The sequence below is a fragment of the Pelobates fuscus genome, chromosome 7, assembly GCF_036172605.1.
Source record: "Pelobates fuscus isolate aPelFus1 chromosome 7, aPelFus1.pri, whole genome shotgun sequence".
In the NCBI taxonomy this organism is placed as follows: Eukaryota; Metazoa; Chordata; class Amphibia; order Anura; family Pelobatidae; genus Pelobates; species Pelobates fuscus.
In genome coordinates, this window is record NC_086323.1 from 107,971,942 (window position 1) to 107,999,366 (window position 27,425).

Consider the following 27,425-nt stretch of genomic DNA (forward strand, 5'->3'; position numbering starts at 1 on the left):
TGTTGAAAAAACAGGCCTTATGTGTGAAAGTGGACCAGGTGATGAAAGCACAAAAACACAAAACAAAATACAAATAATGCAGAAAATTAAGTTAATACACCTGTATGAAGGGGGGAACTAGACAAAACCTCGAAGATTAATGAATGAATTTTGCGTCAAAAGCAGAAATTAAATAAAATACCCACTATGGTTTTAAAAGACTGGATGTAGGAGCAAAAAAGAACTAAACCTCCCCTTCAAATTTAGTTATACACTGCTCAAAAAAATAAAGAGAACACAAAAATAACACATCCTAGATCAGAATGAATGAAATATTCTTCTGAAATACTTTGTTCTTTACATAGTTGAGTGTGCTGACAACAAAATCACACAAAAATAAAAAAATGGAAATACCGTATTTATCGGCGTATAACACGCACTTTTTCTCCCTGAAAATAGGGGGGAAATGATGGGTGCGTGTTATACGCCGATAACACATATTTACTTACCTGTCTTGAAGCGTGGGCCGGTGTTCAGCGCGCACCGCGGTACTGGAACTTCAATTTCAGGTTCCGGTTTCCGGCGGGACTGAAAGGAAGTGTGCACACTTCCTTTCAGTCCCGCCGGAAACCTGAAATTGAAGTTCCAGTACCGCGGTGCGCGCTGAACACCGGCCCATGCTTCAAGACAGGTAAGTAAATATGGGACAAGAGGGAAAGTGCACTAGGGGACACTATGGGGGGGAGGGGGGCATTATGGGAGGGGGTGGAGAATACTATGGGGGGGGGGAAATACTATGGAAAGGGGGGGAACACTATGGGATGAGGGGGGGAACACTATGGGAGGGGGTGGAGAATACAATGGAAAGGGGGGGAACACTATGGGATGAGGGGGGGGAACACTATGGGATGAGGGGGGGAACCACTATGGGATGAGGGGGGGGAACACTATGGGATGAGGGGGGGGGAACACTATGGGATGAGGGGGGGGGAACACTATGGGATGAGGGGGGGAACACTATGGGATGAGGGGTGAGAACACTATGGGAGGGGGTGGAGAACACTATGGGAGGGGGTGGAGAACACTATGGGAGGGGGTGGAGAACACTATGGGAGGGGGTGGAGAACACTATGGGAGGGGGTGGAGAACACTATGGGAGGGGGTGGAGAATACTATGGGAGGGGGTGGAGAATACTATGGGAGGGGGTGGAGAATACTATGGGAGGGGGTGGAGAATACTATGGGAGGGGGTGGAGAATACTATGGAAAGGGGGGGGGACACTATGGGAGGGGGTGGGGACATTATGGGATGAGGGGGGGGAATACTATGGGAGGGGGGGAAATTTCCTGGAATTTCCTTCTGAAAATGAGGTGCGTGTTATACGTCGGTGCGTGTTATACACCGATAAATACGGTAATTTTTTTTTTTTAACCCATACAGGTCTGGATTTGGTCACACTCAAAATTAAAGTGGAAAAACACACTGCAGGCTGATCCAACTTTGATGTAATGTCCTTAAAACAAGTCAAAATGAGGCTCAGTAGTGTGTGTGGCCTCCACGTGCCTGTATGACCTCCCTACAACGCCTGTGCATGCTCCTGATGAGGTGGCGGATGGTCTCCTGAGGGATCTCCTCCCAGACCTGGACTAAAGCATCTGCCAATTCCTGGACAGTCTGTGGTGCAATGTGACGTTGGTGGATGGAGCGAGACATGATGTCCCAGACGTGCTCAATTGGATTCAGGTCTGGGGAGCGGACGGGCCAGTCCATAGCATCAATGCCTTCGTCTTGCAGGAACTGCTGACACTCCAGCCACATGAGGTCTAGCATGGTCTTGCATTAGGAGGAACCCAGGGCCAACCACACCAGCATATGTTCTCACATGGGGTCGGAGGATCTCATCTCGGTACCTAATGCCAGTCAGGCTACCTCTGGCGAGCACATGGAGGGCTGTGCGGCCCCCCAAAGAAATGCCACCCCACACCATTACTGACCCACTGCCAAAGCGGTCATGCTGGAGGATGTTGCAGGCAGCAGAACGTTCTCCACGGCGTCTCCAGACTCTGTCACGTCTGTTACATGTGCTCAGTGTGAACCTGCTTTCATCTGTGAAGAGCACAGGGCGCCAGTGACAAATTTGCCAATCTTGGTGTTCTCTGGCAAATGCCAAACGTCCTGCACGGTGTTGGGCTGTAACCACAACCCCCACCTGTGGACGTCGGGCCCTCATACCACCCTCATGGAGTCTGTTTATGACCGTTTGAGCAGACACATGCACATTTGTAGCCTGCTGGAGGTCATTTTGCAGGGCTCTGGAAGTGCTCCTCCTGTTCCTCCTTGCACAAAGGCAGAGGTAGCGGTCCTGCTGCTGGGTTGTTGCCCTCCTACGGCCTCCTCCACGTCTCCTGATGTACTGGCCTGTCTCCTGGTAGTGCCTCCATGCTCTGGATACTACGCTGTCAGACACAGCAAACCCTCTTACCACAGCTCGCATTGATGTGCCATCCTGGATGAGCTGCACTACCTGAGCCCCCTGTGTGGGTTGTAGACTCTGTCTCCTGCTACCACTAGAGTGAAAGCACAGACAGCATTCAAAAGTGACCAAAACATCAGCCAGGAAGCATAGGAACTGAGAAGTGGTCTGTGGTCACCACCTGCAGAACCACTCCTTTATTGTGGGTGTCTTGCTAATTGCCTATAATTTCCCCATGTTGTCTATCCCATTTGCACAACAGCATGTGAAATTGATTGTTACTCAGTGTTGCTTCCTAAGTGGACAGTTTGATTTCACAGAAGTGTGATTGACTTGGAGTTACATTGTGTTGTTTAAGTGTTCCCTTTATTTTTTTGAGCAGTGTATGTAATATGTAATATGTAATAACACCCTTTGGATGTCTTGCTCCGATATCGTTAAAAAAAACAAATGAGCAGTACACAAAGGGTTAACAGTGAATTCAGGATTCTTTTCCCTAGCAAATATTGCCCTGTTTACTTCATATGGAACAAAAAGGTATGTTTCCAAACGGTTTCATGTTATTAAATACGTCATTGTGTATATAAATTTGTTTCTAAACAAATAAACAGAAGAATCAAGCGTTAATCAGTGACATTGTTTTGTCCTCATGAGTTAAACATGCTACTTACTCATAGACACATATAGAAGATGTTAAAGGGACACTATAGTCACCAGAACAACTACAGCCTATTGAATTTGCCTTTTGCTGTAAACACGGTCTTTTCAGAGAAAAAGCAGTGTTTACATTACAGCCTAGTGATAACTTCACTGGCCACTCCTCAGATGGCTATTAGAGATCCTTCCTGGCTCACGGCTGCCTAAAATGCATCCAAACATTCAGTATCTCCTCCCTCTGCATGCAGACACTGAACTTTTCTCATAGAGATTCATTGATTCAATTCATCTCTATGAGGAGATGCTGATTACCCAGGGCTGTGTTTGAATTGTGCTGGCTCTGCCCCTGATCTGCCTCCTTGTCAGTCTCAGCCAATCCTATGGGGAAGCACTGTGATTGGATTAGGCAACCACTTCTGATGATGTCAGCAGACAGCTTGTTTTTCTGAGGCAAACAGCATGCAGAGTTACAGCTTCAGGCTTGAATACAAGTAAGATTTTGCTATATTTATGGAGGCATGAGGGGCCCAGGGCGGGCTAGATGGTGGTTTTAAACCTATAGGGTTCGGAATACATGTTTGTGTTCCTGACCCTATAGTGATCCTTTAACTAAACAACACTCTAGGTTGAGACTTTAGAATCTGATAAATATTTTGTAGACCATTGAACTTGGATAATAATAATTCACCTAAAGGAAACAAGGAGTACTCAGACTCACAAAAAGTAATATAAAGGGGGCGGGGCCTGATCGCTGAGCCGAGCAGCCGACAGCCTCAAGAGCTACTGCAACAAACTGTAAAAAAGCAACCTTTCGGGGGGCGGAGCCTGCGCCTGAACCGGAGCGGACGCAAATAACATCAGCTCCGATAAAATACTCGGCAAATACCCCAAAATACCCCAAAAAAACCCACTCAAGCAGGCGGAACACCCACAAGCACCGAGGGCGCAACCCCGACACGCCACATGCCGTTCTTCCAAGCGGCCAAGGCGCCACGGAAGAAACGGAAAACCGGGGCCTACTACACCACCCAAGGCCTGGACCTGGCAACTCTGTTCGGCGCATACTCACCGCCGGGTGCGATAGGAGACAGGCCGACACCTCAGGTCGCAACAGCCGCCGAGATGGGACGCAGGTCCCAAAAATCGCCCCCACACACACCATCAGGGGCGCAGAATATTGGAGATATGCTCCAGAGGCAGCCTCTACCAAAAATGGCGCCGTCTGGGAGCAACAGGGCCGTGGATGCACAGGAGAATCCTCCACTGAGCGAGACCAACACACAGCCTGCCCAGCCACATGCAGGGCACACCACACAGGCTACAGAAGAGGGATCAGCCCCAGTCACCCAGAGGGATTTTCAAAACTTGGTGGGAGAAATTAAAACCCTGCTGGCGGCTAATGTGGCAGTTATAAAGGCAGACCTGCAGAGGGTCAATGACAAAGTGAGAACAGCAGAGGGAGACATTGCAGACCTCAAACAAGGTATGACCACAGTACAGGAAGCCATCCAACAACTACAAACCACGCAACAATCACTCTTAATACACCAAGCCACGCTAGACGACAGATCAAGGAAAAACCATCTTAAGATAAGGGGCATCCCAGACACGGTAACCCCAGAGGAACTCCCACACTATGTGAGGCGATTGGTGGCTACCATCCTGCCAGCTGCACATGCCAAAAAAGTCTCCCTGGACGGGACCTACCGCCTGCCGAAGTCCAGCAAGGCCCCAGCAACAGCCGTACAGGACGCCATAGTGAGATGCTCACACTCCCACGACAAAATCTCCATGTGGTCGGCGGTACGGGGTAAGACGCCGCTCATCTTTGAAGGCGCTAGCCTCACCTTCTATCAGGACCTCACGAGGTCCACCCTGCAGTGGCGGAGATCTCTACAACCACTCACAAGCCAGCTAAGAGCAGCCGGTATTAAATATCGCTGGATGTCCCCAAGACTACTAGTGGTGGACCATGAAGGAACGTTACACAAGCTTTCGTCGCTGGCAGACGCCCCGACCCTCCTCATAGTACTGGGCATACCACCCCAGACGATAACCACCGACAGACGGACAAACTCACAGAGCTGGAATCCCTCCCAAGTTGCCCAGTTTGTTCCAGGTGCCAACCCGGCAACTCACCCAGGGACTTGAACCCTTAAGAGACTACACCTGCTCGCAATGTGTTATGCCAGAGCCTGTTATAAGTAGTCTGTAGATATTACGTAGATGTTACATAGGTGTTACAGCACTACACACACGACAGCCCCCTCAAAGGGAACCTACCACCCCTTGACCCACAACACCTGGAAACAGGGCACTACATGGCAAGAGACCGTCTCCACACGGGCCAGCCCTCTCCCTCCCCCCGCTACCCCCTTGGTAAGGGGTATTACCTATGGCGGGCCAGTTCACCCACCTTCATTACATGCCACGATACGATAGCTCCAAAACGAACAGCCCGACCCGACACATCCACACTACCAATCCAGAGAAATCACTGCACAATCTCAGAATACACACTCGCAACCACTCCTATAACCCATCCCAGCTACACCACAACATACACAATCAACCAATTAAAAAGTGCAAAACAATTATCGTAATGACTGACTTTAACCATACAAATGCTATATGTTGTTCAAATCCCGCTGCAGGTGTTGGGGCAAAGCGGAGAAACATGTTGGATGTTACCTTCAATATGCACGAAAAAAAAAATAAAGAATTTAAAAAAGCAACCTTTCATGACCCAAGCGTCGACAAACCATGCCACAAAGGCCAACAATCGAAAGGGGATAATAAGAGGAGCACAATGACACCCCTCAAGCGACAAAACGAGCAGCATCTACCAGACAAGCGACTGAGGCCTACTCGAAAGGCGGGAGCGGGAGGGACGGCCGCTCTCCCCCTGCCTCAAGTGGAGACCACAGTGAAGAAGGGTCCCAGTTCCCCCCCCCTCTGGACCAGCGGGGGTCATCCCGGTCCGCCAACCCACGGAGAGTACCCACCTCTGGGACACACCTAAGCACAAATCTGGCCTAACGGCCCCACGAGGCCAAGCAAAGATGGCCGACGGCGGGGCTGCCGACCAGAAACAACAAACCACTGATGAATGGGCAGCAGCCTTCATGGCTAAGTTCGAAGCTGTATGCCGGAAATTTTGGGAGCGATTGGGGGAAAATAACTCACCTTCTTCCCCGACATCAGCCACAACGACAGAGCACAAACACGCACCCCCTCACAGGCAGCCGAGATGCCCGATCAAGACACGGGCGCCGCAGAAGCGGGTGAATGGAGCCGCGACTCGGCAGAAGAAACTACGAAAGGGCATTATCCGCCCAAAACAAACGAATAGAGCCCGAGTACTGGCGCCAGAGACACACACTAAAGGCGTATTCAGAACCTACTCAATTCCAAAGGGTCATCACAGCACACAACAAGCATGGCACCACCACCAACGTGGCCGCCGACAAACATCAGCAGCCCATCGCACCGCTAGCCTCACCAAGACGGGCCTGAGAGGACTACAGCCACTCACCTCGCATCCAGTCACCAATAGCTCCCCACTACAGCTCGGACTGGAGTCATCACAGCTGAACAGCACCCGAACACACATGGTCCAGCACTCACAGCAAACCTACAAGATAGCACAGGAGATCACTGATGCACCTCCAGAATGCACGAAGTACCTGCCAAAAGCCGGAATCGGATGAACCCCCTCCACAGTTGGGGTCCCAGAGACTGAAACCTCCAACCACAGAGGATTCAGTAATGACCAAAGACTTCACTCTTAATTGGGCCAAACTCCTGGACCAAATAACCCCATCTTCCTATCCAGTGATCCAGAGTGGGATTGGACCCTTGCCAAAATCTGGGCACGCAACTCAGACTTTCAGGTGCATGAAATTGGACCTCATCTACTTCGCACCCATCTCCTTGCTGAGGTTTTTAATATTGCTACAGCCAGGCAACTTCCAATGGGACATCCTCTGTATAAGCTCATTGTTCCTCATCTCCGCTATACTTTGGAAATCAATGTTTTGGCAAGAAACCAACTCATAGGCCCTGGAGATCTCTTTGATGAGGCTTTTGTGACTGGAAATGGAGGTGTACCTGTTCTACTAAAGAAAGCCATGGATGAATTGACCTACACCTGCCTCTGCATCCCTGATGACATCAAAGAACGAGGAATGGAGTCTGTTCCCAATTACTATTACAGAGAAGATGGGATGAAGGTCTGGCTGGCAGTAGAGAGACTTGTGTCTGGCATAGTAAATTATTACTATAAAGATGACAAAATGGGGGGCGTGGCTTGGCAGCCGAAGAACATGGCCGCTTAAACTTTCCCGCCGCCCGGGTCCCGACTCCTGAACCGCAACCTACCCGCTACACTGCCGACATGGGGAGATCAAATAGAATCCCACAGACCGGGAAGACCCCAGAGCCCAAAAAGGGACACCTCACCTCGTCCCTGCGCCAGTTCCTGGTGACCCCCGCAGACCTCACGACGCAGCCGTCTGGCGCCGACGGATTAATGGCGTCGGAGGAGTCCGCGCCGTCCTCACCGGCATCAGACATGCTCACGGGCGGCACAGAACGGCCCCCGTGGTTGGACCTCCTGAGAGCACTGCCCACCAAAGAAGATCTCCACTCAGCCACCTCAGACCTGGGAGCTACCATCAGACAAGACATCCAGGCACTGAGGGCTGACATGCAGGGCCTGTCAGACCGCGTGAGCCACATGGAGGCAGCCTGTGACAGCCTGAGGGAAGCACAGAATACATTAGCAGAGGCTGCAGAGACCTCCTCAGAACAGGTACGTGGCATGGCCCTACATATTGAGGACCTGGACAACAGGGGGCGCCGCAATAACCTAAGGCTGCGCGGCCTCCCTGAAACTGAGGATTCCCCCCAGCAGCTACAAGAAATTCTCCTGGAAATATTTTTTTTTTTTTTTTAATTCTTTATTTTTGAGTGCATAGAGAAAAAACGGTTACAAGTGCGTTTGCCATGCCCCAACAGCATGTGCTCGCTATTTAACAGTTAACATCGGTAAACAGAGGCATGGCATGGAAATACAATGCACATTTTTATATATTATGACATGAAGGCTAGTTGTGACTATAGATGGTTATGAGTTGAGAAAAGTAAATGTAAATGTAGATAACAACTTAATATGTAAGTAGTTAGCATGATACACAGATTATACCAGTTTGATTTTATGTATAGTAAGATGCCTGTCAGGTACAGCTGTCTAAGTATTAACAAACTATAGGCTGGCATATGCAAGAAAATAGGTTAAACAAGGTAAAACAATGTTTCTACGATGTCTACATGTTAGTTGCATCGTTTAATGTAAGATTGCTATGTCTGGGCAAATATGGAGAACAAAGAATCATCTTAGCTTAATATGGCTACGGGTTGATGGGATTGTGAAAATGAAAAACACTGAATTGGAGGTAGGCTGAACATGAGATGAGAAGTAAGAGCATAGTGTCAGCAGTTCAGGTAGGGTTTGATGCATGTCAGTTAGACAAAATAAATGCATAAAATAAAGCAGTAACTGAAATACAGAAAAGTTCACCCTATCCCCAGTTTCGTCTTCCATCCTCCTTGGCTGTTGAATGTCCCAGTGATCCATAACTTGACACTCTGTATGCTCCAGGCTTCATTGGGAACCCGGTTCAAGCTTGGCAGGCTGCGTGTATCTCGGATACCGGTATGTCGATGCGGTTTGGTGTTTGCTGGGACTTGAGGTTTCTCCCTCCGTAGGTGCGCTTTGTGCTTTGGGGGACACCCCTTTGATGCTCTCAGTTTCGTTGTGGTGCGGTGGGTGAGCAAGTGTAGTTGGGGTCGGTTGTTCGCGCCCCTGGGCCTGGATTGAATCTCCCGTGAAGAGGTGGGTGTTTGCTTGAGGTTGGGGATCGTTTTCTGCGGTTTCCTCCTGCTCGCCGCTTTGCGCAAGAGGGGAGCGTGCTTACTTCGCCGTTGAGTGGTTGTAGGCCCCGTCTGAGCTGCAAATCCTGTCAATGCTGGACAGGGCGCTTAGTGGTCTTGCATGGCTGTCTGCTGGCCGCCACGTGGTCTCCGCCATTTTAGGTTGGCCGCTCACCTCTCCAGCCCATGTCTCGGTTGTTTCTCTCGTGTTGGAGGGGACCCTCATGGGTGGTCCGGGATTACCCCCACCGGACCAAAGGGGGGGGTTGCGGGGTGTCCGCTCGTGGCAGTTGGTCTCCGGTTGGTTCCAGGCTGGGAGATCGGCCGCCTCTCCCGCCCGGTGCCCACCAGGCCACATGTCCTCACGGGTGCATTCTGCCGTCTGTAGTCTGCTCACAGGCCGCATCACCGGTTTCCTGTAAGGGTAGAGGACTGGTAAGTTGCTTGGGGTCCTGTGGTGTGGTTTGTAGCGGGACAGGGGTGCCCTCTCAACCATTTTTCCAGGATTAGTGCGGAGCTCTAGTTAGGCACGTCTTCCCTCCATGACAGTCAGGCCCCGCCCCCCTCCTGGAAATATTTAATGGGATACTAGGCCGAGACCACCAGGCACCCATAGAATTTGTAAGAGCTCATAGAGCCCTCCGTCCTAAGGGCACGCCAGATAGCCCACCCAGGGACGTCATATGCTGCCTAGCAAATTTTGCCTTAAAGGAGACTATCCTTCAACAAGCACGAGGCCGGCAATCGCTCACCTACCGGAACCAAGACCTGCAACTCTTTCCAGATTTATCACCGGCTACCCTGACCTACCGACGCGCTCTGAAACCACTCACGAGGGTACTGGTGGCCCAACAGATCCGATACAGATGGCAGATGCCCACGGGACTGCTCGTCCACACGCCGAGAGGTCCGTTCCTGGTTCGCACACACAGCGACTACATAGCACTGGGCACGGAGCTCCAACTGCCCGCCATCAACATGAGATGGCCTGACCCATTGGACATCTATACCACCGCAAGAAACCCCTACCCGAGACCGGCGCTGCCGCAACGCACTAGAAGGGGACGCCAGGAGGCCACTAGGCCCACAGGTACCGCCCGTTAGAGGGCATGACTTTCCCCCCTTCCCCCCCACATTGCGCCCAACATCAGCCTGGCCCTCTCCAGGGCACAAGTAGCCCCGTTCCTGGACATAGACACTGCCCCCAGATACGAACTTAGCCAACCTACCGATTGGACATCCCACATTGGCACCCCGTCTCTCCACCCCACAAAACTGCACCTCTTGCCGGGTGGACAGTTGCACCCCAACTACAGCCAGGCCACACAGAAGCACGACCATGGACATGAGGGCCCTGTCTGCCCCGATGGGGTCGGGTGGGTCGGGGACTGTAGTACATGGCAATGTCCGCCAATGTTGATACTGGCCCGCTGGGAGCACCTCCTGCACCGTGTCTCTGTGGCACCCGCGCCCACGCATGCTGCAACTGCCCACCGCTTTTGCGCCAGCGCATGCCAGAATTATCCACGGCGCCGCATAACATGCGCACGCACAGGTCACAGCTACCCCCACCCCCTGCTGCACACCACTGTCTCTGCGCTCGCCACCACTAAAACTGCTCACTGCAGAGCGGGTACCATGGCATAGACACCCACACACGCCACAGTTGTCCACTGCATTACACTGACCGCTGTAAACGTGCCGGCGCAGGCTCACATTGCCCCATGGCTGGCGTATAGACCCATATGCACGCCCGCGCAAATTGGCCACTGCATTGTATATAACATGAGATGTCTTTCCTAGGAGCTGTTCTCAGGTCTCTATTTGTGGGGCTCCCTTTTGGACATGCACCTCTAGTACCTTTCATTGTTTTATCTCTGTATAATATGGTATATGCGCCTAATCCTGTTGGCCGTGTCTCCTACACTACTTGAATCAATGTGTATTTATATATTATGTATATATGTGTAGATCTGCCAGCGCAGGCCAACAGTGCTCCCTGGTGCACATGTCACCCTCACCTACTGCCAAGCCACACAGAAGCGCGACCATGGACATGCGCTCGCCATCACCAAAACTGCTCACTGCAGGGCGGGTACCATGGCATAGGCGCCCACACACGCCACATTTGTCTACTGCAGTACACTGACCGCTGTAAATGCGCCGGCGCAGGCTCATGTTGCTCCATGGCTGGCGTATAGACCCATATGCATGCCCGCGCATACTCAAATTGTCCATTGCATTGTATATAACATGAGATGTTTTTCCTGGGAGCTGTTCTCAGGTCTCTTTATTTGTTGGGCTCCCTTTTGGACATGCAACTCTCGTACCTTTCATTGTTTTATTCCTGTATAATAAGGTGTATGCACCTGCTTCTGTTAAACTTGTCTACTGCACTACTTGAACAAATGTTATATAATGATATATTGTGTATATAGGTGTAGATCCACCAGCGCAGGCTAACAGCGCTCCTTGGTGCACATGTCACCCTCACCTGCAGCCAGGCCATACAGGGGCGCGGCCGTGGGCATGCGCCCGTCACCACCAAAACTGCTAACTGCAGAGCGGGTACCATGGCTTAACCGCCCACACACGCCACAATTGTTTACTGCATTACACTGACCGCTTTAAACATGCCGGCACGGGCTCGCATTGCTCCATGGCCGGTGGGTGGACGCATGTGCACGCCCGCGCACGCTCAAATTGTCCATGGCATTGTCTATAACATGAAATGTTTTCCCTGGGAACTGCTCCCAGGCCTCTCTATTTGTGGGGCTCCCTTTTGGACATAGCACCTTTCATCGCTTTAGCTCTGTATAATATGGTGTAGGCTGCTTCTGTTAGACTGGTCTATTACAATTCATGAACCAATGTGTATATATGGTGTATATATGTGAATGTGTAAATATGTGTAGACCTGCCTGCGCAGGCGGACAGTGCCCCCTGGTGCACATGTCACCCTGCGCACACACTAGCACACGCTTCTAACACCATGGGACGGGGCACAACACGACATATGCTCCTGCACGTCCCACACCTGGCTACTACTTATACCGCAGGGTCGGCACACGCGCAAGTCCCCAGGGTTTAGGGGCTCGCATGCAACACTGGATAGGCACCTGACCACACTACACCAGAGTACAGTTCTATATGCAACATAGTATGAGCGCCCGCATACACAACCAGAGAGACGCAGAGACGTGCTGCAACCAGAGGGACGCAGCCCAACACCACACAGAAGGGGGAACCAACGAGGGGGTCCGTTAACCGGGTTACCCTCCGGGGGGACGTAGGCTTCCCATAATACTTTCAGGGACGGAGGAACAGCACCACGGGGCTACACTGATGCGCATAGGGGGAATGGGAAAGGGGAGGGGGGATCCACCAACAGCCTAAACATCCGCACGGTAGAAAGGGGGTTACGCCCTGTGTAGGCTAGTGCATCTTCCCTTTAGATAGGACAACGTCGGGACCCGGGGGCGAGTCCTTGCAGACACGCAACAGGTTACAGTTACAGCTGGAACCCGACCATACCCTGGGAGACTCGCCCCGGGGGCGTGACACCAGTTTTCACAAGTTTAAGTTACACCCGTTGGTGTTCTGTTTTGACCCACAACCGCCACTGTTGGCGGGTTGACAAGGCGCCTTCCTCTCCCCGTGAGGTCGGTGTCTATTGCATAGGGGGGGCTATCCCCCACTCCGGTCTCCGGGCCGGGGGATCTCTACCCCCCTGACACCGGTGCCTCGGTTCCATTGCGGGGGCGGCCCCCTCCCCGCTCCGCCGCGCGGGGATATCCGCTCCCCCGCCCTGCTTCCCCCGGACTGGGCTCTACCTACCTGGGCCATCACCCGTCCCCTCCGACCGGGGCGACTAAGACACCCGCAGGACTTGACATCATGGCTACACCCGCAGCCAAATACGTACTGGCCCCACTCAACTTCCTATCCCTAAACGCTAAGGGCTTAAACTCCCCCGAAAAGAGGTCACACGCGCTACGCCTCGGCCGGAAAACCAGAGCCCATGTGATCTACCTCCAAGAAACCCACTTTAAATCCAACGCAGCTCTGAAACTCTGCAACCATATATACACCCAAGGCTTCTACAGCAATAACCCGGATGGGAAATCTAGGGGGACAGCAATACTCCTACACAAATCCATACCCTTCGTAGCTGACTCGACCATGACTGATAACTTGGGCAGATACATATTCGTCAGAGGTAAAATCCTGGACGAAACCTACACCTTTGCCAACATCTACGCCCCGAACACGCGACAGGACAGATTCCTCCGGGACACACTCCGGGCCCTTCACGACTTCACGACGGGCTGTCTGGTCCTGGGCGGGGACTTCAACATCGCTCTACACCCGACGATGGACGCATCCAGGGGCCACTCATCGACACCCCCCCACACACTGCTTAAAATTCGTAAACTTCTCCACCAATACAGGCTTACAGATTGTTGGAGGGCGACACACCCGACAGCTAGGGACTACACCTTCTACTCGACCCCGAATGACTGCTACACACGCATCAACTATTTCTTTCTGCCATACTACTATCTACCCAGACTGCGGGACTCTGCCATAGGGGAGACAATGTGGTCCGACCACGCACCACTCACAATCCAACTCACATCGCCACTACACAAACCCAAAACCATGACATGGCGGCTACACGAAAACCTCCTATCCAACCCGCAGGTGGCCCAAGACGTACAACAAGCCCTGACGAACTACTTCGCTGAGAATTTACCGCAGGACACGTCCCCCCTCATGACATGGGAGGCCCACAAGTGTGTGATAAGAGGGGTCCTCATCTCACACTCCTCTGCCCTGAAGAAGGCACGGGACCACACGATCCGAGAACTAACGGCCAAGATAGGGACCCTAACACAGGCCCACAAGCGAACACTAGACGACACACTTCTCAGGGAACTCACAACAGCCCGTGAAGAACTAGCACGGACCCTGCGGCAATCGTACACTAGGGCCCTCCAGCGCACTAAATCATTCTTCTACACAGAGGGAGATAAGTGTGGTAGGTTGTTGGCCAGAATGATCAACAAAAAACGATCCATGACATATATTGCACGTATGCACGACACCGCAGGCCAACTACACCACATGCCAGATCAAATCGCTACAGCTGTAACCCGCTTCTACACGGACCTTTACGCGATCCCCCCACACACTCCTCGGTCGGACCCTAAAGTGGGAACGACCCACAGGAACGCATACCTCTCTAAATACACTAAAACTAAACTCTCCTCAGACGCAACGGAGGCTCAGGAGGCGGCCCTTACGGAGGGGGAACTGGCCCTAGCCATCAAATCCTCGAAGACCGGCAAAAGCCCAGGCCCAGACGGCCTCCCCCTCAAATACTACAAAACCTTCCTGGCCACTTTGTCCCCCCAATTTATCTCGGCCTTCAACTCTATAACAGAGGGAAATACTATCCCCCAGCAAACACTAGCGGCCAATATCGTCCTGCTGCCAAAGGAGGGGGGAGATCCCGAACGGTGCACGGGCTACCGACCAATATCGTTACTTAACTGCGACCTACGCCTATTCGCTAAAATACTAGCTACAAGGTTGAATCCACACATATCAGACTTAATCTCACCGGACCAGGTGGGATTCGTCCCCCACAGGGAAGCCCGGGACAATATACTGTCCGGGCCCTCTCCCTGATGCACCACGCACAGCGCACCTCGGAGAGCCTTCTCCTCCTCTCTACGGACGCGGAGAAGGCCTTCAATAGAGAGGCGTGGGACTACGTGTTCTCGGTACTGGAACACGTTGGCCTGGGGACCCACATGCGCCAGTGGATAGAAGCCCTCTACTCGTCCCCCACGGCCAGGGTGTGCATAAATGGGGTTTATACAGATGCATTCCCGGTCAGGAATGGAACCAGGCAGGGCTGCCCTCTGTCACCGCTTTTGTTCATCCTGGCCCTGGAGCCCTTCCTACAAGCGGTAAAGGACAACCCAGATATCTCGGGGGTGGCGGTGGAGGCAGACAACCACAAAATCGCAGCATATGCGGACGATATGCTATTTTTTATAACTAACCCAGAAATCTCCCTCCCAAACCTCATGGCAGAGTTTAAGACATACGGCCAAATCGCCAACCTCAAGATAAATTACGCTAAATCCTCTATACTTAACATTGGCTTCCCCCGGAAGAGGGCAGACCAAATTCAACAACATTTTCCCTTCCAATGGCAGGATGCCGCTATCAAATACCTGGGGGTGAAGCTCACGGCCGACCTATCCAAACTTTACCATATGAACTTCACCCCACTGATGGCAACACTACGAAAGAACCTCACGGAATGGGCCACACCTCACTTTTCCTGGCTCGGCAGGGTGGCCATTGCCAAAATGAACATCCTCCCACGGGTACTTTACCTATTCCAGACACTACCACTCCAACTCCCTACCACATTCTTCTCCGCACTCCGCACCCTCCTCATTAAATTTATCTGGAAGGGCACTAAACCCAGACTCAAATACACACAACTCCCACTCCCTAAAACGGCAGGAGGCCTGGCCGTTCCTGATTTCAAACTGTATTACCAAGCATGCCACATGCAACGAGTCCTGGAATGGGCAAAAGAGGGGATTAGCAAACCCTGGAAGGCCATCGAAACACACCACGCAGGCAGGCCCCTTTCAGCCCTCCTATGGCTGGATCCATCGATCGGTAGGCGGCTAGTCCACCAACAACCCTTCACCGCCGCCACCCTAAGCGTATGGCACTCACAAGCGAGGAAACTACGCCTCTCCTCCTTCCCATCCCCGCTACTACCTCTGGCGTACAAGCCGGAGTTTGAACCGGGGGTAACCCCGGTCTTACCCCCGGTTCAAACTCCGGCTTGTACGCCAGAGGTAGTAGCGGGGCCTCCGCTGCGTCCTCCCTCAAACCATACCCAGACTCCGAGACATGACCGCCAATGGGAAAATCGTGTCCCTACAGACGCTCACGGACACACCCACCCAGCCCTTCATGACAACGTTTAGATACACCCAAATTAAGACCTACATCACCGCTATACCACAACATCCAGACGTATATAGGGACCTTACGCCATTCGAACAACTGTGCCAGGACCCGGAGCCCATGCCCCATAGTATTTCCTACCTCTACTCCATGCTACAACGACAACAGGGACACCCCCCACTCCCCTTCATGTCCAAATGGGAGACCACCATAGGGGAAACATTTACCGAGACCCAGTGGCACAAGATCTGCGACCTAGTACACCATTGCGCAATCGCTAGCAAAACCCAAGAAACTGCCTACAAGGTTCTCACACAGTGGTACCTGACCCCAGAACGCTTACAGAGAATGCATTTGGATGCGGACGGCCTCTGCTGGAGGTGTAAGAGAGGGACAGGATCCTTTCTCCACATATGGTGGGAATGCCCACTCATAGTACCGTTCTGGGAGAAAATAGCTGCCATGGTGGCCATGTTCACGGACAATGTCCCACCCTTCCAGCCCGCCCCGTACCTCCTACACCACACGACAATCCCCACATCACGCTACAAACGCTCCCTGACCATCCGAATCCTTAACGTTGCAAAACACCTAATACCTTTGCACTGGAAAAAAGACACAACCCCAACACTCTCCCTGTGGTTTACTAGAATGGAGGAGTTACGAGTCACGGAGGAGATCTGGTATTCAGCCCAAGACCGAACACAGACATACTTAGACACATGGACACCCTGGTTGGCACGGGTGGGTACAGAGGCATTTCGGACTACGCACTTGACCATGGGGGGAGGGACCGACAATTCCCAGGAGGAGACGCTAGGAGACTAGCGGGGCGACCTACACCTGGCCTAAAACGCGATATCCCACTCCCACACCACGTCGGAGCGGGGTGGGGCGCGTGTTCGGGGGTCCCTGGGGGCGAGGGCCGACCCCGCGGGGGCGTGCGGCGGGGGCTGTGACGCCATCTGGGGTGAGACCGCCTGTGGAGCCCGGGGCGGCCTGCAGCCTCGCTAGCGAAGGGGGTGGAAGTGCGCCAGTTCTGTGAGCGAGAAAGCTCATTAGTTTGGAGGGAGTCGCAGGATGCCCCTTAGGTTATTCCCATCAACACCACCTATACCGCTGGGCAGAACCGAAGCACACTAAGGGAGGGGGCCATCATCTCACAATATAGCCACTCAGGGCCCTGGACACAGGGTCACTGGGGGGCTGCGCGTCCTGAAGGGACCATGCACACCAGGTGGCCACATGTCTCACTACTGCCTAGAGACCACAGAGTAGGCATGGGGAATAGACAAACAAAACACAACAACGGTGGGGCAGGCAAAACCACTCAACGTAGAAATGGTATATATCGAATATAACAGAGTACTAAACACCACCATGTAACACCGGACCTGCGAGTCCACAACGCACATGCTATTTACTCATGAAAGCGACCTGCGAGTCGCCCAGACATGTATGTCATAACATGCCTTCCGATGTATAAACTTCTGCGAATGACCAGAGGGACCTGCGAGTCCGCATTTCTCCTTTCAATGTTGCAAAACCAACAAAAAAAGAAAAAGTTTAATAAAAAGATATTTACCAAAAAAAAAAAATAAATAAAGATGACAAAATGGTCAGCAAAGATCTTGAGCTTCAGGCCTGGGTGGAAGAAATCTTCACAAAAGGCTTCTTGGGACGTACATCTTCAGGAGTCCCTTGTTCTCTGGAAACACGGACAGAGCTAACTAAATACCTGACCATGGTGATATTCACATGTTCTGGTCAGCATGCTGCAGTCAACAGTGGCCAGTTTGACTTCTACTCTTGGCTGCCCAATGGTCCATCATCAATGAGGAAGCCACCACCTATTGTGAAGGGTGCTGCCAGACTGTGCTAGATGCTTTGCCAGAAGTAAACACAACCACGAATGCCATTGCTGTTGAGTGGCTGCTTAGTCATGAACCAGAGGACAAGAGACCTCTAGGTAACTATCCAGACAAGCGTTTTACAGAGGAGACTCCACAAGCCATGATTAAGGAATTTCAGGAAAGTTTGGAAGGGATTTCCAAGCAGATCCACGAGAAAAACTCTACTATCCAAGGCTTGACCTACCTATATCTGAATCCAAAGAACATTGAGAGCAGTGTGTCAATTTAACATCTCCTCCAATGCTTCTAGATCTTACGAGCATCTAATCTATGCCTCACGGAAGATGTTGATGGCTTGACACATATTAGATCACTATGCAATAACTTATGGCTTCTGCTACACTTACTAATCCTCAATGTTGCCAGTGTTTCTATGCAAATAAAACCAAAGCATTGCTTGTACAACTAAAAAAAAAAAAAGGAATATAAATAACTGTCACATGGATGATCAATATCAATAACCTAGATACCAGTTCATTACCACCGACAACTGTTGTCACACACTAAATTAGAGTTAATCTTTAACTCTAATTAACTGTCCACCATGGAAGGTATATTTGTGCTTACCAGTGACGAGGGACTCTTCTGGGTACACAAACTGTGCAGGTTTTATGAAATGATGCTTCTTTAATAGGTTTATTGGTTTGAATCCAATTAGCACCAAACTAGGATCATCAAATCGCTTCAGTTGCTCAGTCTCCTCCTTCTCTAGAACAATCTTACGATTTCCATATGTCTGCATACAAGTGAAAGGAAGAAAAATTAGTAACAACAATATAGTGCTCTTTGGTCTTTTAGGGTAGCATATAATACTATTAACAATGTAGTTTATGCTGACTCTTGCCTTTAAGTACACACAATACAATAGGAAGTTAGCGCTAATTAACAGACAATATGTAAATGGAAAGAAACCCAAACGAAGGAAACCCCTCAAATCTTTCAACAAATCAAGAAAGCAATACGAAGAGATGGCGCAGTCCAACTCCATCTCTTCGTATTGCTTTCTTGCCTTTAGATGTACACAATTATTAATGTAGATGCACGTATATCATTCAAGTAGGAAAGAGACTGTCCTGTATTCAAGCGGTACAAGGAATACTGGTCAGCATTACAGGTAAACACTGGTGGAAAGATGCTGGAAGCAGAGATTGGCTTTACATAGGCGCACCCTTTCTTCTAAATGTGACCTCTTTATGTGCACTATATAAACTGTATTAGAAATATATGAAATAGAATGACTTCCTGCAAATGTCTATTTATGGAGGTTTTACACTTGATTAAAGTGCAATAGTTTAATGGACCTGATTGGCAGTACAATGTATGTGAACATCATATTATTCCTGCTGCAGTCCATGCACCGATGGAAGCAAATGCTGAATAATTAATTTGTCGTTACAGGTATCCCTGTAGCAATTACGGTAATTCTTTTACAATAAAATAAGTACCACTCTGCACATTAATTCAGGTAATTTATTAAGTTTTAATATAAAATTATTTATGCATGTGTTACTTAAAGTGGCAGGCTTAGCACCATAGCAATTGAAACCCAGTGTTGTGGCTATGGTGTAGAGAGGTAATAGGCAGTGGCACCATCCCACAGTGTTCCGTCAATCCATAACCCAACAAATCTCAAGCAGTGTTGGCACAGAAATGATATCTGTCATGCAAAAAGTGTAAATTCTGTATTATCAAGTCAGCTGAAGAATAAGAGATTTCTGGGTGCAGTGGAGAGTGCTAGTTTTGTCAAACTATTTCCAAACAAATAAATGTAGTGTTTTAGTGGTTATCTAAAAATATGCTTTATGTTATGATTTGACATCTTTGCACCTGAGATCGTTTTGTATCACTGGGAAGAAGAAGACTTCCTGTTTCCTTGTTGAATGTTCGTGTCTTTGTCTTTACCGGTTCATTGGACTCACGGTACAATTTCACAGGGGCGGGTTTCACGGCTTTCTGAACCAAGTTAAATACCCCCACTGAGAGAGACACTTCATTCCCTAGTTTAAAGATAAGTCTGCCAAAAATGGAGGGGAGGAGAGAACACAGATTATAAAACCAGTAAGGAAAAGTAAAAAGAACAATAAATCCAAACATGGAAAAATACAAGCTGAGAGTAGTTCATGACATGACACTAACAGGGAATTGATGAGGACACTTACATTGGTCATACTGTATCAGGAACATTTTGTAACATAGCAGACAAAGCCATGTAAATAGCAGATTATATTTGGAAATTGTGTAGCTGATATACATGAATGTATGACTTCTGTTATATCTTACTGCTCAGCTAAGTTGTAAGTTTAATAAAAAATAAAATTAATAAATAAAAATGGGAAGTGATTTTAACATATATAATTTAGGTCCTATCTTGGTTAAAATGCATGGCCATTAACAATTAGCAGGCCAAAAGGTAGATCCCCGGATGTTTTGAAACTAAAGTTTCCATGATGCTTTGTTATTCTAAAGGCAATCTAAAGACATGCAAAGGATCATGGGAGTTGTAGTTCTACAACATCTGGGGATCTAACTTTTGGGCACCCTTGCTGTAGGCACTAGAACTATTTAATCTAATTGAATTGGTTATAGTGACTGGAGTCCCAAAGCGCTGTCCCTCCACTCCATGTTAAACTACTATTCAGCAGACTAACATTGAATGAGGGTTCCTGGCTTTACATAGCCCCATCTCCACTGAAGGTCTGGCCAAGGCAGATATAACACTTCCTTCTAGCCATACTGATTCTTACCATAATTATTCATACTGTATAGGCTAAATGAGGTCAGTTGACACTATTAGACAGTAACTGCTGCCCAGGCAACATTTTCACACAAAATATTTAACCACTTAAGGACGTAGCTTCAAAAACTGGACTTACCCTTAAGGACACAAGCCATTTTTGCATTCTTTGCGGTTTGTGTTCAACACATATTATATACAGTTTTTCAGAGGGCAAAAAGGGCATTAATTTGATGTCACATATACATAGACAAATTCTCAATTATAAAACAAATGCCCAAAAAATTAAAAAAAAACATTTTTTTCAAGTGTTTTGGCAATAATAGCGTGTGCATAATATGTCCAGCTTTAAAAAAGGAATTCAAAATCAATTCATTTATGTGTCTTGATTTATAGAGTACATAATATGTATAGGATTTCAGCTTATTTTGAAAGTTACAGGTCACAAAATAAAAGGGCTAAAATAAAATTTCGGGGGCGGGGCCAAGCTGCAGAACGGAGGGGTCGCATGGCACTACAGCTCCAGCGATTCAAACTCAAAATACCCTAAATTAACCTAACCAAAACGGCCACAAACCTAAGCCATAACAGAGGAGCCGAGATGGGACGCAAAAATAAGAAACAGAAGACTGAACAGCCCAGACCTGGCCTCGATATTGGAGCCATGTGGAGACAGGCAGCGACCGGGCCCAAGATGGGCGACTTCCCAGACACTTACTCCGATCTGTCAGACGACTTCTCCCAGGGGGAGGACGCACATAACCCCCCTGGCCAACCGGTAATACCTACCAAGTCTCTGGACCCCAATAATGCACCCGTCACAACAGCGGTGCTCAAGGCGCTGCTGACAGGCCTGCAGACTACGCTCCAGATGGAAATGGTGGGCCTCCGCACGGACCTCCAGGGCATAACCAGGAGACTGGGCAACCTGGAAGACACCTCCGCCACTGCAGCGGCCCATATTACCTCCATGCAACAAGAGATAAGGAGTCTACAGAGCAAAACGGAGCGGCGGTTCGCCGCACTGGAGGACGCACTCCGAGCGGCCAACTTAAAGGTACGAGGAATACCAGACGACATGCCGGCGGAGGAATTACCGCACTTTGTGCGACCACTCCTGGCAGCGCTGCTACCACCACAGCAAGCTAAAGCCATAAGCCTAGCCGGCGTCCACAGAGTCCCCAAACCGGCCAAAGCCCCAACAGCGGCCTCCAGAACACCATAATCCGCTTTAAGCGGAGGGAGGACAGAGCGGCAACTATGGCGGCAGCAAGGAACCATGCCTAGTACTGCTTTGAATACATGTCACTCACCTTCTTCACGGACTTGTCTGGCAGTACCTTGGCATGGAGGAGATCGTTTAAGCCAATCACCATGCTCCTTCAACAACAAGGCATAACATACAGATGGCGCCCATACCGTTCCCTGCTGGTAACAAAGGGTGAGACCACCCACGAGGTTTACGATCTGCAAGGAGCATAGGACTTATTACCCAAGCTGGGCCTGCCTCAGGAGGCCACGCACCCCACGGCACACCCCGAGGCCACCAAGCCACGACACAGGTGGGATCCTGAAAAGGCGAAAACTTTTGTCCCGCGACGACTCGGACATGGCTCCCCTCCCGACAACCCACCGTGACAGCTCCCAGAGACATTCACGAAAAATTAATGGCTGGGACTATTTGACCAAACCACAAATAGTGGTCACTTGCCATGACCCCACGGTTGTTTATGTTATGGTAAATTTACTTGCTTATTTAGCCTAATTAGCCTGTTTTGCTTAATGTTACACTTTTTAGCCTCTCCTCACTACCACACATACGGATGATGCCAGATATCCACACGTAACACACTCACGCCTCTGCCACCCACCCGATCAATTACCTCCCCCTCCCCGTCTGCCCTCAGCGGATGCCAGACGATGCATACCCCCCAAACTGTGGACAGACGGGCATAACTCACACCCAGCAACCAGATACTTCATAAGCCACACACCCACTTACACAGCTACAACAAGAAATCCACATCCCATCACAGCACAATACACTGCCTTACTCAGCCTTCTAACTTTCGGAACAGCCCACTACAAGCATAGTGGGGTATACTTATTGGCACATACACGAACAGCGCAAACTTAACCGCTTAGCATGCCACACATCAATTATCAATTGGTTATTCTAAAACCTCTATCATACTCAACTTTCAAGCACACATAGGTTAACCAGCCGATGTTATAATTAACCTGCTTCACCATGTGTACATATTCTCTTTAACGAACCTACATGTTACTAGTCTATCTCATCAAAATATAAAATGTACAACATCTTAGCTATGCCAAGAAATGCTATGTAATTGCTCGCACTCGCTGTTGTGGCATTGCAAAAGTGAATGTAATCTTATGCACAAGAAAAATAAAGAATTAAAAAAATAAAATGTCAATGTGAAACAATTTTAGAAGTTGGTTTGTTTGTCTTGTAGGTTTAGTAGCCATCACAGAAAACAAAATTGCCACACAAAAATATATATTTATACATAGTAGACATCACAGGCTATTTACCTAAGGTTATTTTGACACTTTATGTAGCCATTTAATCACCAATCTCTGCTAAATATTGGAGTAAAATTGTGTTTTTTCTCTATTTTGGCATATACACACATAAGATTTTTGTAATGTGTATTTCGTAAAGCTGGTGTGTGCTATTCCTGCAAAGAACCCCATATTGTGTTCAGCTACATCTGCTGATTTTAACGATACACCCATTATATCCCTTCAGCAGTATTCTGTGAAGCTACAATTCCATATAAGAGACAAGGCTATTTCAGTTTCTATAGTTAGAATTTTAGTAGATGGATTTGATGGGCCTATGTCTCATTTTGAGGTATTATAGTTGTTTGACTGTTCAAATAACCCCTCAAAGGGTTTCCTTATATGGTATATAGAGTGCCTTAAATTGTCACAATTTTTTCACCAATTTATGTAAATGTTAGTGGTGAGGGGGAAAAAAAAAAGTGATTTTTACATACATGTTGCATTTTGCAGAGTATTTCTTACACTTGATATGTACCACTGTCATAAAATCCAACAAACTATGCTCAGTTACATCTTCTGAGTAAAACAATATGCCCAATGTATGACCTAGACACTATTTTGTGAAGTTACAGTGCTGTAAAAGAGACATGACAAGTTCAGGTTTAAGAGTGAATTTTCATGGAAGATTTTAATCCGTGTACCACTTTGGAGGACTTGAGCAGGCTACATATTCCAGCTACACCATAAAGGCCATTTCTTAAAGAAGACATCCCAGGGTATTTTAAAAGGCACATTTTGAACCTTAGCGTGGGATAATTTTTCCGCTAGCTTGTACCAAGTGTAGTGGTAATAAGCATTTTTTCAGCCTTTTTGAAACACAAAGTGAGTTTGAACAGTATATTTTGCAAACCTTATGTGTGCTACGGTTGTATAATACTTCATATGTTGCTCAGCTATGTTGTCTGAGTACAGCAATACCCCCGTATGTACCTTTGCCAGATATACCGTATATACTTGAGTAGAAGTTTTTTGTGCTGAAAAAGTCCCACTCGACCTATACTCGAGTCACTGTCTGTATTATGGCAACTTACATTGCCATAATACAGACAAGAACCGCCGGGCTCATTACAAGCCCGGCGGTCCTTTTAGGGGCTGGCAGAAAGCTGTAACTAACCTTTCCTGCAGCTCCTGTCAGCTCCCTTCTCTCTCCTCCGGTCAGCTCCCCTGCAAGTATCGAGGGTTAGAGACTTGCAGGGGAGCTGACCAGAGGAGAGAGAAGGAAGCTGACAGGAGCTGAAGGAAAGGTTAGTAAACGCTTCCTGCCAGCCCCCTCCTACACAGTGCACACCACTGGACCACCAGGGAATGAGAGCCCCTCCCTGGCCATGTATCAAGCAAGGAGGGGGGGGGGGGGGGACGAAAAAAAATAAATACAAATTTAAATAATAATAAAATAATAATATTAAAAAAAATAATAATAAAAATGCCGACTCCCCACCAAGGCTCTGCATCACACACACACACACAGCATTCATACACACACAATTTACCAGTAGCTGCTGCATTTCCCACCCTAGACTTATACTCGGGTCAATAAGTTTTCCCATTTTTTGGGGGTAAAATTAGGGGTCTCGACTTATATTCGGGTTGACTTATACTCTAGTATATACGGTATGTGGACATTGAAGGGGCACATTTGAGACACAGCCAAACTTTTTATACTGTGTCCAGGTTCCATTTTGGAGTATTTATCCCAACACCAAATTACCCACTAACTTCCACCCACCCCAGCTAGATATAGATATAGATATATATATAGATATATATATAGATATATATATAGATATATATATAGATATATATATAGATATATATATAGATATATATATAGATATATATATATATATATATATATACAGGGAGTGCAGAATTATTAGGTAAGTTGTATTTTTGAGGATTAATTTTATTATTGAACAACAACTATGTTCTCAATGAACCCAAAAAACTCATTAATATCAAAGCTGAATATTTTTGGAAGTAGTTTTTAGTTTGTTTTTAGTTATAGCTATTTTAGGGGGATATCTGTGTGTGCAGGTGACTATTACTGTGCATAATTATTAGGCAACTTAACAAAAAACAAATATATACCCATTTCAATTATTTATTTTTACCAGTGAAACCAATATAACAGTTCAACATTCACAAATATACATTTCTGACATTCAAAAACATAACAAAAACAAATCAGTGACCAATATAGCCACCTTTCTTTGCAAGGACACTCAAAAGCCTGCCATCCATGGATTCTGTCAGTGTTTTGATCTGTTCACCATCAACATTGCGTGCAGCAGCAACCACAGCCTCCCAGACACTGTTCAGAGAGGTGTACTGTTTTCCCTCCTTGTAAATCTCACATTTGATGATGGACCACAGGTTCTCAATGGGGTTCAGATCAGGTGAACAAGGAGGCCATGTCATTAGATTTTCTTCTTTTATACCCTTTCTTGCCAGCCACGCTGTGGAGTACTTGGACGCGTGTGATGGAGCATTGTCCTGCATGAAAATCATGTTTTTCTTGAAGGATGCAGACTTCTTCCTGTACCACTGCTTGAAGAAGGTGTCTTCCAGAAACTTGCAGTAGGACTGGGAGTTGAGCTTGACTCCATCCTCAACCCGAAAAGGCCCCACAAGCTCATCTTTGATAATACCAGCACAAACCAGTACTCCACCTCCACCTTGCTGGCGTCTGAGTCGGACTGGAGCTCTCTGCCCTTTACCAATCCATCCATCTGGCCCATCAAGACTCACTCTCATTTCATCAGTCCATAAAACCTTAGAAAAATCAGTCTTGAGATATTTCTTGGCCCAGTCTTGACGTTTCAGCTTGTGTGTCTTGTTCAGTGGTGGTCATCTTTCAGCCTTTCTTACCTTGGCCATGTCTCTGAGTATTGCACACCTTGTGCTTTTGGGCACTCCAGTGATGTTGCAGCTCTGAAATATGGCCAAACTGGTGGCAAGTGGCATCTTGGCAGCTGCACGCTTGACTTTTCTCAGTTCATGGGCAGTTATTTTGCGCCTTGGTTTCTCCACACGCTTCTTGCGACCCTGTTGACTATTTTGAATGAAACGCTTGATTGTTCGATGATCACGCTTCAGAAGCTTTGCAATTTTAAGAGTGCTGCATCCCTCTGCAAGATATCTCACTATTTTTGACTTTTCTGAGCCTGTCAAGTCCTTCTTTTGACCCATTTTGCCAAAGGAAAGGAAGTTGCCTAATAATTATGCACACCTGATATAGGGTGTTGATGTCATTAGACCACACCCCTTCTCATTACAGAGATGCACATCACCTAATATGCTTAATTGGTAGTAGGCTTTCGAGCCTATACAGCTTGGAGTAAGACAACATGCATAAAGAGGATGATGTGGTCAAAATACTCATTTGCCTAATAATTCTGCACTCCCTGTATATATATATATATATATATATATATATATATATATATATATATATATATATATATATATATATATATATATATACATACATACATACATACACACACACATTTTTTTATTTATTTTTTTTAATAAAAATGTAAAATTAATAAAATACATTTAAAAAAATAAAAGTTATGGGGTTAAATTTTTTTTTTTTTTTTTTAAATCAGATCACAGTAAAACATAGTCCCTGCCAATTGATCACTGAAGTCAGTGATCATTTGGCAGGGAAGGGGTTGTTTTTATTTAAAATCGGTAAAGCGGGGGTGGGATTTCAAACTAACTATTTTTTTCACAGAGGGAGAAGATCTCTGCTGATCCATCTCGCTGCACTACACACAGAACGCGGAAGCACAGGGAGGCGGATCACAAGTCCCTGCAGCACACGTGCTCGCTCTGACAGCCTGTCAGAGCGATCACAGCTGCAGAGACTGTGCGATCGGGTGCTCCGGGTCTCCCTCAAATACCGAGGCAGATCGGCGGAGCGTTAACCCCGTGATCGCGGCAATCTGGGGTTAACTTTAGTAAATTATGAAAATTTTCCGTCATGCGTCGTTAAGGGGTTAAAGTATCATGATCAGAAAAGTAAACAAAATGTAGAATCAGCAGCCACACCCCATTGATTTTTTTTTGTAGTGTTGCAGCAGTTTTCTGATCAGTAGACTTTGATAACTCTCCCCTAAAAAGTCACATGAAGGG

The 27,425-nt window shown here is 48.2% G+C and overlaps 2 protein-coding genes across 2 annotated transcripts in view; one reads left to right on the top strand and one right to left on the bottom strand.

Moving 5' to 3' along the window:
* XRCC6 (X-ray repair cross complementing 6) overlaps positions 1 to 27,425 on the bottom strand; it is a 57,290-nt gene that overhangs the window by 14,762 nt on the left and 15,103 nt on the right. The window contains exons 7-8 of the mRNA XM_063427412.1: positions 19,790 to 19,976; positions 18,530 to 18,698 (exon numbers count right to left, since the gene is read on the bottom strand). Of these exons, the coding sequence (XP_063283482.1) occupies positions 18,530 to 18,698; positions 19,790 to 19,976 (356 nt within the window). The remainder of the gene's footprint in view (positions 1 to 18,529; positions 18,699 to 19,789; positions 19,977 to 27,425) is intronic.
* On the top strand, positions 6,902 to 18,191 carry LOC134568611 (hydroperoxide isomerase ALOXE3-like; the record flags this gene model as incomplete). Its single annotated transcript, XM_063427259.1, is given in 4 exon segments — positions 6,902 to 7,391; positions 16,778 to 16,783; positions 17,657 to 17,914; positions 17,917 to 18,191. Coding segments are annotated over 4 exon segments (1,029 nt in total), but the record flags the coding sequence as incomplete, so codon positions are not given.